This window comes from Hoplias malabaricus, chromosome 2, assembly GCF_029633855.1.
Source record: "Hoplias malabaricus isolate fHopMal1 chromosome 2, fHopMal1.hap1, whole genome shotgun sequence".
In the NCBI taxonomy this organism is placed as follows: domain Eukaryota; kingdom Metazoa; phylum Chordata; class Actinopteri; order Characiformes; family Erythrinidae; genus Hoplias; species Hoplias malabaricus.
The window spans coordinates 31974434-31986880 of record NC_089801.1 but is presented as its reverse complement, the minus strand read 5'-3'; the positions used below and the strand labels follow the sequence as shown (position 1 = coordinate 31986880).

The following is a 12447-nucleotide window of genomic DNA, read 5'->3' as shown; positions in this document are numbered from 1 at the left end:
TATGATGGCTGTATAATATCTGTAGGGTTCATATTTCCTCCCTCCACCCAGGTTCATAAAATTTTAGCATCCAGTGACAAATCAAAGCCAGCTTTGTGATAGGGGAGTTCACTGTGTTCACTTTATTACACTAGAGTAACATTTTAGAACACAGCTGTTCAGGCTAGAGTTGAGTCAAACATAAACACATTACAGTTTCCTAATATTTAAATATTTAATATTTAAATCTGTTTGAAAACACGCAAAGAGGGATTTGAGTTTGGAACAAAATAATTTCTGTTGCTCAACATTGAAGAAGGCCTGTGATTTTTAAGGAATTATGGTTATTTACGAAGGTTTGGGATCCATGGGCAGGTTGCATGTTTTGTTTATGTTCTAGGTGAAAAAAATACTTTTACAGAGGACTTGTATTGTTTTTTTTTTGTATTGTTTTCTTTAAAACAAACTGTGCTTTCTGTTGAGGAGAAGTTAATTTATTTTCCCTTGAAAATCAATGAAACATGTTGTTTTGGGGGTGCCTACATTTTTCTCTGGTAGACTTGCTTTTGTGCTTTCTGACTATAGGTGACATACTGTTAACTGCAAAAATGTATCTAAAAAATGTATTTTTTGACTATAAATGTACTTGCAACTATAGAATTAGCTTGATGTTTATGTGTACTTTTGTCCATTTATTGCACTACAACCATAATGATTATCTAATCAAATTTGGATGACAAATGTGTTTTGTTGTAGAACAGCTGTAGCAGCTGCATTGAATTACTCAGTCACAATATTTGTGATTTCTGAGATTTTTAGCTTTAACTGAGATCACTGTGGCACCTGCAAGTAATTTTCTGTGTCTTAAACTATGAACCCATGTGCTTCTTCATATTGCCTTATAAGCTGCCTGTGCGTTCTCATTTGTTCAGCAGTTTTTATTGACTACAGCTGCTAATACACAGGCATTATTAGAGTATTTATTTTCATGAAAGTAATTTGGGAAGTAGGCCCAGCAGAATGTATATATTTTTCATATATGAACTATTTAATTGTATATATATTTTGATATATTTTGAAATAGCCAAAGTAATATTCAACAGGTTTATGTAATTTTTGACCCTGTACAACAAACTATCCTATAATAGGAATGTTGATCTGTAATAGCTGCATCTCCAGTTTCCTGTTTAATGATGTCCAAAGAGATGAAGAACAGGGGTGTGAAATCCCTGAAGCAGGTTCGGACAGTGACTGAGGGCTTAAAGATGCTCTATCGGCAGAAGTTGCTTCCTCTGGAGAAATATTACAACTTCTCTGACTTCCATTCACCAAATCTGGAGGATGCAGACTTTGACAACAAACCCATGATCCTGGTGGTGGGTCAATACTCAACAGGAAAGACAACCTTCATTAGGTTAATATTGAATTTGTTTGAATTTTGATGCATCTCATATTTCTGGATCTATAATACGTTTTACTTTTTTGTTTTAAATCAATTTTTCCATATTTCCAAGGACAGCTTTTAAATGCTTTTGTAGTGCAGGATTGATGCTCTCAAGAAATAAACCAAAAATGTGTTTATAAAATTATATTCAGTTACACTTTATAATATTATTGAATAACTGACAACAATTACATATATATTTTCAGGTATCTCCTAGAACAGGACTACCCTGGAGGCAGAATTGGGCCAGAACCCACAACTGACTGCTTCACAGCCATCATGTACGAAGACACTCAAGGGGTCATCCCAGGCAATGCACTTGTTGTAGACCCCAACAAGCCTTTCCGCAAGCTCAACCCTTTTGGAAACACCTTCCTGAACCGGTTAGCAAGAGAGAGTTTAACTGATTTGCCAGTTTATTAGAAATGCCTATGCTGTGTATGCTATCATATCATCATAGATTCTAAAAAGTATTTAATCCATGAAGAAATTTCCTTTTTAAGTGATTAAAGCTCTATAAATTGTGATAAAATGGTAGAACATAGAGTTTAGAGGCTGCAGTAACAGGGCTACAGGCTGTAATCATATGGGGAGTGTTTTTTATTAAATCACAAGTGAATATAGGCCCAAATTATGTGTTTCAATTAAATCAGATTATATACTCCTTGTAAAAATGGGTGTCCAGTGCACAGTGGAGAAGAAAAAGGTCTTTCTCAGAGGTGTGACTCAATTATCAGCTGTTAACCTGAAACAGAAGTAGTGGCTTTATGACTAGACTCTTGCAGACTCTTGAGAAAGGGTGGTGCAGTAAAGGGCAATTAACTGAGTCATCTTTTGGATGTTTGACATTCTGGGCGTCACAGCTGCCAAACTGGAATACTGTGGCTTAGACATTTAAAACGAGTGAATTAAAGAGTGAGGAAGTTGAAAATGATTTGAAATCCCTGCAACTTATGATAGCAGACACAAATTGAATGTATGTACACCTAGTTGTTTCATGCTTTTTGAACTAATGAAAATTCTTCAGATCATGCAGTGAAAGTATCTCTCATTGCAATTTTATTTGCATACATAAAATTTCTAAAGTGCACAGCATCAGAAAATTCCAGAAGAGAGTGAATTTGCATAAAATTAGCTTTAACAGCAATTCACTTATATGTTTGGGTGTAAACTGATTCTGGGTAAACATTTATCTAGACAGGCATGGAATTAAAAATGTAAATAGGCTCTAAGTCAATCCCTAATGACCTCAGTATTTGAAAGTATTTTTCACCGACTCTTTGTTTCCCTAGGTTCCAGTGTGTGCACTTCCCAAACAAGGTCCTTGAGAGCATCAGTATTATTGACACACCAGGAATTTTATCCAGCTCTAAGAAAAGGATGAGCAGAGGCAAGATGCAACAGACATTAACAGTAACAGACTTTCTAGGTTATGAACATAAAAGAATCTGATGTTTTGCTAGTCTACACCAAGCTTATTACATATAACAGTAACATTTACATTCAGTTATATTCTGTGTTAACTTTTGAGTTACAAGAGCTACACCTGACTGCTGTCGGACTTATGAAAGCTAGTAAATTGTCGTGATTTTGTGTGTTCTCCCTGTGTCTGTGTGGGTTTTCTCCCAGAGTCTAAAAACAAACTTTGTTAGGTGGATTGGCAACTTAAAAGTGTCCGTGAGTGTATGTCGCCTTGTGAAGGACTGGCGCCCCCTCCAGGGTTTGTTCCCGCCTTGCGCCCAGTGATTCCGGGTAGGTGCCGGACCCATCGCGACCCTGAATTGGATAAGCGGTTTCAGACGATAAATGAATGAATGAATTTATACACAGCCAGCTAGTCCCCAGTAAATTTTTTTGATAATTGCACTTCTGTGAAGCATTTAAGTTTAGTTTTATTTTTGTTTTGTTTTTTTACATTAATTTGCTATAAATGTTTACATGGTCTTTTCAGATGTTGCCATTCAGAAATCCTGCAGTATGTCTGTTTTTTAAAACTGTGCAACTGCAAGTCATTTTCAGAGGTGGGGCTGTATTCTTACTTGCTGATGTCATCTGCACCATCCATATGTTACCACTGCCCATGAATAAGGCCTCTGCTGGTCTCAAATCAGTCTTTTACACACTGCACCAAAAAAATATAGAGCACAGAGGTGGGAGTACTGAGCTGTGATCTATTTTTTAGATCTTAATCTCCATATTGATGACAAAAATTAATCAGATCTTAGGTCAGCACTCCCAGTCTGGGCTGTATAATTCATAGATTTTCCCACAACCTGAATTCATTCCTAATTTCCCTGAAGTGTTTCAGATATTTCTGAATGCAACTGATCAGCCAAGACATGGTTAATATCAGAAGCAGGCTTCTTAAGTTTTGTACTGCACTGGTAGGCAGAAAGCTGTGGTAAAAAGAGTGTTTTTTAAAACAAAGTTTGATAATTCTATTATTTCTTAATTAAAATGATGCACAGTGTATTTTTATTAATTAAATCATAATTCAGATTCAACTAACTTCTGGTCTAAATAAAGGCAATACACTTTAATGTGTAAGTAGATTTCTAAATCCATTATATTATTTCAACTCCTAGGATATGATTTCCCTGCAGTTCTCCGCTGGTTTGCAGAGCATGTGGACCGCATTATCCTCCTTTGTGATGCCCATAAACTAGAGCTTTCTGATGAGTTCTCCCGCGCCATCGTGGCCCTGAGGGGCAATGAGGACAAGCTGAGGGTAGTCCTGAACAAGGCTGACATGGTGGACGCCCAGGAGCTGACCCGGGTGTATGGTGCCCTTATGTGGACCCTGGGCAAAGTGTTCAGAACCCCAGAGGTGCTGAGGGTCTACATCGGCTCCTTCTGGTCGGCTCCCCTGAGGAAGACAGATAACCGCAGGCTGTTTGAGCAGGAGGAAGAGGACCTGTTTGCTGATATTCAAAACCTGCCTCGCAACTCTGCCCTCAGGAAACTTAATGACCTGGTAAAGAGGGCACGCCTTGTAAGGGTAAGGTCATAGTTATAAACACAGTGTAGTTTTATGTAAGAGTTTTCTGTTGCAGTTACATGCCTGGAATGTTCTAATTCTCTACACGTCCATAGGTTTCCAGTCATTCTAATGAAGCCTAGTCAAAAATGGAAAAGAAATTTACCATTAAATCATTCTTAGATTTTGATGTCATAATAACAATAGAAAAATGTGCATAACACTGATCATAATGTTTATGTTTCAAAGAATTTTAAATATTGATTACAGCATCCAAGAATGATTAAAGTAAAAAAAGTGTTGCTTATCTGAAGAAAGATAGTTAACAATATCTAAAAATAAATCATCCTATTCATTTACAGTCTACAGAGGATTATCTGGCTCTGATCTTCGTTTTGAGCGTCATACATTGTTTGTTGCATGGCTACAGGTCTGAAGAGAAACATGCTGTGTCATTATTACAAATAACAATCTGTCTCTAGGGAAGTGAATATAAGTAAACAGGTGTCTGGGAGAATAATCTCTGCTGAGTATAGAATACAATTTTACAGAAATCTTTTTTATTGTTGTTATAGTCTTTATAACATCTACAGGGAATAAATTTAAATATGTTAATTTCATGCAATTTATAAAACACAGAACATATTGGAAAAATAAACCCAAAACGTGAAATGGGATTTAACATTTTATATTGTTATTAATGGTAATATTTGGTCTCTCTGCCTTCCAATAATTCCAGGCCCATGCTTTCATCATCAGCTTCTTGAAGGAGGAGATGCCACTTGTCTTCCGCAGGGACAACAAAAAGAGGGATCTGATATATGACCTTCCAATCATTTTCTCCAGGATCCAACAGCTGCACCAGATCCCACCTGGAGACTTCCCTGACTGTGCAAAGATGCAGGTCTGTTGCACTTCAAATCAGACTCATCAAGTGTGTGCTTGCATTATATCTCGGCTTATATTTGTACACTTGTACTTTTATTTTTTTTTTTGTTCTGGCCAACTGAAAGGGGACGCTGGCAAGGACATGCCAAAACATTACTGAAATCCAAGATATCTTAACTGATTTTCTCTGTCACTTTGGCAGGAGCAACTCATGAATCATGACTTCACCAAGTTTAAAGCTTTAAAACCCAAACTCATGGCTAATCTGGATGACTTCTTGACCACTGATATTGCCAAGCTCATGCCTCTCCTGCGAAAGGAGGAGCTAGAGACTGCTGATCAGCCGGGGGTTCAAGGTGGCCCCTTCCTGGGGATGGACAGTGGCCCGTTTTTTGAAGGAAACCCTTTCAATTATACGAGGCCCAGTGGAGAGTGTGAGGAGATATTTAATGAAAGCTGGGTAGTCTCTAAATATAAGCCCAAATATGATGAGATATTCTACAACCTTTCTCCTCATGAGGGCAAGCTGAGTGGGACCAAGGTTAAGGAATGGATGGTCAGCACCCAGCTGCCCAGTTCGGTCTTAGGCAGGATCTGGAATCTCTCGGATGTGGACTGTGATGGCATGCTGGACGACGAGGAGTTTGCTTTAGCCGGTCATCTGATCGAAGTGAAGCTGGAAGGCTTTGGACTTCCCCCAAAACTCCCTGCTCACCTGGTGCCTCCATCCAAAAGGAGACGCAAAGTCTCAAACACAGAGAACAAAGCAGACTGTGACAACAAATAGAGACTCTTCAGTGAATTAACAGCCATATATGAGTTAAAACAGATACTTTTCACTCATTCATTTCTTACCATGTTGGTATCTGCAGATACATAAAAAATATTTAATTTCTACACTGGCTCTAAATTCCTGTATTAACGCATTCATAATTATTTTACACTTTGAAGAATTTACCATAATGTATTACTCAAAGCCAATCTATTTGGCGCATATTTAAGAAGCTGAAATGCATGCAGGGGCCAAAGATATTTCTGATTTCAAGATTCTCCACAGCGGGACAATTTATGAGGAGAGGGTATGAAACGAAACCTCGTGTCTGTTCCTCTTATATAAGAAAGGTTTTTTTTTTTTTAACTGGCACTAGAAGACATGCAGTAGGCTACATGTAAAATATAATGCACATTTGTATTAAAACAAAATTTTAAAGTCACTTTGTCTGTATTCATTTTGTTTTAGAAACAGAGTATACACCGCTGCCACCCTCATATTTTACGTATTTCAGATGTTTTTTGTTAATTTAGGACCGTGATCACGAAATTATTAATGTTAATTTCTCGTGGACCGTAGCAGCTGTGTATAAATACAAATAATGTCTATTAAAATGAATTAATATAGAGACATGGTGGTGAAATCCCTTCGGTAGTAAACTGTATTTATGTATCCTGTATAAACAGGATAAATAAAATAATTCATGCCGATTTTTAGAGCTTCACATCTTTTTAGCTTAATGAATTAAGGAGTGGAAATAGCTAAATAAAGCAAATTAATTGGAACAACTAAATAAAGTGTGGGAATTAATAAGGAGTAGGAACTCGAGGGAACACATATGTTAATTTGTGTAAACTTGAAATAGCGGCCTTAATACATTTTTCTCACGCCGTGGATTTGATTTTACCAGCAGGTCTCCGGACATAAATATTCAGTGTGTAACAATATATTTCACCAAAATTCAGCAGACGGATTTTTAGGAGGGCCTTCCGGATGTAGGAACAAGTACAGACTCTCGGTTGTTTCTCTGTGAATCTTTGTATTGGAGAAAATGTTGGCGGCGCTCCGCCTCGTCTCTTTCATAACAAGAAGCTCAGTCAGCCCGATACTGTCTGTTCCTCTCCGCTCTACTCTCGGACTCACAGCTTCCTTCCAGCGCTGTTTACAGCAGATAAAGACCTATACAACCGCAGAAATGGGCGTCAAAATCCATGTAATTTACTGGTAGGTCTCCATAGTTCTATTTATATCACAGAAAAGAGCCAGAGGACTCAGACCGGTGTTCAGTTTCAGGTTTAAACTGGACTTTAGTTGCTCTGTGGCTCTGTATCACTACCGAACCAGGCTCTGTTAGTGAGAGCAACGCTACGTTAATATTTTCCTAACGTTTAATACTCGCTACTGACACCGAAAATTGCACTTATCAGGCGTTAATTCGTATATTTGTTCTTTTTTCGATTTCGTACTTGGCCGGGATATAACAGGCCTTGTTAGCACTTTCTGGAATCCTGCATTAAATTGGCAACATCCCTAAAGAAAGCATATTGTGGCCACGCCGTCTAAAGGACTTTAACCCTCCTGTTATGTTACGGGTCAAATTGGCCCGTTTTAAAGTTTGAAGATCTAGGAAAAATAGTTAAATAAAAATTTTTGTATCAAACTCCTTCTGCTTGCCTTAATTAGTGTAATCAACATATAATATAATATTTGCAACCACCCCCTGCTTGTTTATATCACATAGATAATGTTCGGGTTAATTTGACCGCAGACACACACACAGGTACACAGGTGCAGATGTTATGACTTTTGACAGGAACCATTTATGTTCTCGCGTGAAAACTCCACCCACATTCAGTGGACACTCAACAGGGGAGGGGCAAAACATAAAAGATTCTCTGCATGGGAGTCCTACCAACATTACACTCTTGTCAGGCAGATCTTTACAACATGAGCAGATGAAGCTAAAGGATGACAATCCAGGAGGCTCTGGAAGTTATTCCCAAATATGCATCAGGCAAAACGGTCTGCAGAAAACATAATGAAGACTGTGCCAGGGCCCACTAGGATGGCACTGAGTCGTATGACTGACATCAAGTCAGTTTTTGAGCTGTTCATGTCAGATTCAATACAGAAAATCATTCTGGAAATGACTAATCTAGAACGGAGGCGTGTTTTTGGGGAGAAGTGTAAGAAGCTGGACAATCCTCCGGGGTCTCCAGTTTCCTCCCACAGTCCAAAAACATGGAGGTTGGGTGAATTGGCTTCTCTCATAACTGTCCTGGTGTGTGAGTGAATGAGTGTGTATGTGAATGAATGTCTGTATGTGTGAGTGAATGTGTATGTGCCCAGATATGGATTGGCGCTCTGTCCTGGTTGAAACCCTAGTGCCCGATGCAGTCCTCCAGGTGGACGGTCGTTCCTGGTTGAGAGTACGCTGTGCGTGTTTGGCTGCCGCTTCTCGCCAGTGTGTGTGTGTGGATTGAATGTTGAGTGTTAATTGTAAAGCGTCCTTGGGTTTCTAGAAAGGCGCTATATAAGTTTAATGTTAAATAAAACACATTTAGATGCATATTTGGGGCTCCTCATCCTGGCTGGGGTCTATAAGTTGGAGGATGAATCGACAGCCAGTCAAAAGTAACAAAGTAGTGAAACATTAAAAAAAGGGTTTTTTTTTTTTATGTAAAATGAGTGAATTATCCTAATTGAACCATTACCTGTTAGAGGTAAGGAACACACAAATATTGATAGAATAATTAGTAATGGAGTTAGTAATGAAATATTCACACTGCTTGTTAGTATGTTTTTGGTTTCAGACATCTTTTGGATAGTTAAACATGCACCGGGTCAAATTGACCTGGGAACACCGTTGCTGATCCTGACAAATGAACATAACAGGAGGGTTAAAGTGGACTTTTGAACTCTCTATATTTTTTTATTTTTGGGGGGTTGTGTTAGTGTTTGTTTAGTTGCCGGGGACGTCCGACCATCGGGTTGGGTGGGAGGGGCATGCACACAGATCATCTTGGGTCATCTTAAACACATGTAACTACATAGAATAAGACCTGCATCAACACTAAACAAGACCCACACAATGACATGAAATAAAACAGCACAAAGACAAACATTAGTAATTATTATAAACTATTTACACACAAATGGTTCTGGGTAATGACATACCCGCACACCCCCCTCACGCACACAGTGGAGGATGCCACAATATGAATGCATATGCCTACGAATATGAATGAAATGTTTTAAACCCACTAAATCTGTAATGATTTTCAGCAGGATAATCAAACCTACAAATACCTAATAAGAGTGTAGCCTGATTGTTTCATTCTAAGTGAATAAACTTAACAGATTTGTGTATATTACAACCTTGTTTTTCATGACGCATGCTCTTATATTGAAAGGCAAGTATTAATATTGAAGGACTCCCCCCACCGCGACCCTGAACTGGATAAACGGTTACAGATAATGAATGAATCAATGAAGTATTATTATTAATATAAATTGTTTTTTGTTTGTTTCCTCAGTGGTGGATGAGGGTACAAGCCCAAGGTGGGTTTAATGTTGATCTTTCACATTACATCACACTGTTTATTCATGTCTTGCTTCAGTGATTATTTGAGATTGTATCTGGGTTTTTGCAGTACACCAAGCTCAAGATGTTGCTAGAAAAGGAATTTCCAGGCGACCTTGAGATTGTAAGTGCCCCAAATGTTGTCATTTCATTGGCTGGTAAGAATGGCTATGATGGCTGAAAAACTCAGATTGTTGTCTCAGATCAATTAAAGGACCAATCAAGCAATTTTACAGCTATTAAATAGCAAACAATTTATACATTTAATTACTTATGTTTTTCCATAAACTGGGCGGCATGGTGGCACAGCAGGTAGTGTCGCAGTCACACAGCTCCAGGGGCCTGGAGGTTGTGGGTTTGATTCCCGCTCCGGGTGACTGTCTGTGAGCAGTTGGTGTGTTCTCCGTGTCTGTGTGGGTTTCCTCCGGGTGCTCCGGTTTCCTCCCACAGTCCAAAAACACACGTTGGTACGTGGATTGGCGACTCAAAAGTGTCCGTAGGTGTGAGTGTGTAAGTGAATGTGTGTGTGTGTCTGTGTTGCCCTGTGAAAGACTGGCCGCCACTTCAGGGTGTACTCCCGCCTTGCACCCAATGATTCCAGGTAGGCTCTGGACCCCCACGACCCTGAACTGGATAAGTGGTTACAGATAATGAATGAATAAATCAATTAATTTCCATAAACTTTAAAATCTAACTCTAATGGTAACTTTAGTAAGATTACTTGAATAAACCATGCTAGTCTTAGAACATGCCAGAAACTGTTGCGGGGTAAACAAATTTTTGAATTTGCCCAATTTGAATAGTAAAAATAGCAGCTCTCTTCCCCAGCTTTACATTGGCGTAATATCTACAAACAGCTTGACCATCCTAGGTCCTGTGTGACTAGGGTTGTTGCGGTAAAAGAATTTCCATTGCAGTGATTTAACAGGGCTATACACTGTGATATGAGATATATCACAGCCCCCAAATTACATAATTTAGCCTGATTCTGGTGCTAGACACCTCATTGCTGGCAGGTACTTTACTGAACTGTTCGTTCTGATGCTGCTCCATGACTTGATGCTAGTGGAGGCAGTTGGGGTTCAGTAGCTGGATGACAGGTAGCTAGATCTCAAATTTGATGTATTTCACAGCAACATTTCTGGCACAAAATTTGCATATTGCCTTGACTGAATTGGCTGGCTCTCTTGTTTCATTTGGTTGAACTCTGCAACGCTCAAACTGGCAAACTGGCAAAGTTGCATTTGGTTTTATGACTAGGTTGATTCCATTTTATAAAAGAAGACTGACCCTCAGCCATTCAGCAGCAGCAGTTCAGATGACAATAGCTGGGAAAAGTTACACTCAACCATATTTTTATGATTTTTTTTTTAAACAAATATACTTAACATTCATTTCACATGCACTAAAGCATGTTGAGTTTCAATATTTGCTGTTATTTATTAGACTAATTAATATTTCTCCTTGCAGACTGGTGAGAGCACACCCACATCAACTGGGTGGTTTGAAGTGGAGGTGGATGGCAAGCTGGTGCACTCAAAAAAGGTGAGGAAATTAGATTCTGTATAATGTTGTAGTTCTCATTTCATTAGCATGAACATAGTTCTGGAGATGTAAACAGTGATCTGTTGATTGAGAGACTGAATTGATAAAGTGTCACTTATGGTTCTGCCTAAAAATAAATAAATAAGTGACCTTGCAAGGATTGTCATTGTTTGGCATGTTTATTATGCTCTTGTTCTTTAGAAAATTATGATGTAATATTAAACCTTTCTCACTACCTTTACTGTTACAAAAACAGAAGATATATGAAATTATATAACTCACATACGTAGGATATATACATTTTAAATCCTCATTTAGATATGATATGTAAATATTAAACATGAGATGGATTAACGTTGGAAGACTAATAATATATCTGTTTTTACAGAATGGGGACGGTTTTTTGGACAATGATCAGAAGATGTCCAAAATTGTGTTTGCTATCGAGAAAACCTTGAGTAAATAATGCTATGTGATTTTGGAGGTGAGAAATATATTTCTTACACATAAATACACTTGCCTACTACTGTAGTTCAGAGTAGTGTTGAGGTCATACAACATTTTCATTATTAGTTTTAAACAAGTAATAATACATTTGTTCTGCAAAGAAAATAGTTCAGTTAAATGATATTTCAATTGCAAGGACATCATCAGGCTTAAATCTGAGTAATGTTTGCTAAGTTTAACGTGTGTATTGTAGATGCAGATAAATGAGTGATTTCTCTTCCTGTCTTTATCTGACCATTTTCCCTCTTTTTTTTCCCCAGTTTGTTTGTATCCGTTTGTCTATCTTTCTGGCAGTGCAACAATGATGGTGACTTCCGAAGTGTCTTTGACACGGACGTTACTTGATGCTTCTCGTACTTTCAGGGAGGAGGCACTCTGAGAGGGCAAACTCTAGATCCGAAACGGTTTTACATAATATTAAGGGAATTCATCTGACAAAATGTTACATTTGCTCTAATGTTTGTTTTTGGGTTTTTTGCTTCCCTGTTATTGAAAGCACACATCAACTTTTAGCATCAGAGTATTTTGAATATCATGCAATAATTAAAAGGATATTTGTTCTCAAATCATTTGTCTTTTATTTGTTGTCTTTTGGCTCTATTAACAAAAGGGCTGTAGTCCAATAATTACAATTTCTTTAACAATGCAATTTAATATGATACCCCAATAAACCTAGCATTTTAAATGTTACTTAAATATGTGTACATTTATATTTTTAAAAAATACCTTACACATCTGGTTGAAATTCATAC

General features: G+C 38.0%; 2 protein-coding genes across 2 annotated transcripts; both read left to right on the top strand.

Annotated features, from left to right (window-relative positions):
- The first annotated feature begins 1169 nt into the window (after positions 1-1169).
- On the top strand, positions 1170-6344 carry ehd2a (EH-domain containing 2a). The gene is made up of 6 exons (XM_066661193.1): positions 1170-1393; positions 1630-1806; positions 2716-2813; positions 4009-4421; positions 5140-5304; positions 5491-6344. Exons 1-6 carry the CDS (start codon positions 1170-1172, stop codon positions 6073-6075), a joined length of 1662 nt encoding a protein of 553 aa, XP_066517290.1. The 3' UTR covers positions 6076-6344.
- Positions 6345-7086: 742 nt separating this feature from the next.
- selenow1 (selenoprotein W, 1) lies at positions 7087-12280 on the top strand. Its single transcript, XM_066661134.1, has 6 exons — positions 7087-7284; positions 9597-9621; positions 9714-9767; positions 11114-11188; positions 11577-11672; positions 11956-12280. Exons 1-5 carry the CDS (start codon positions 7112-7114, stop codon positions 11652-11654), a joined length of 405 nt encoding a protein of 134 aa, XP_066517231.1. The 5' UTR covers positions 7087-7111; the 3' UTR covers positions 11655-11672; positions 11956-12280.
- Positions 12281-12447: the final 167 nt, after the last annotated feature.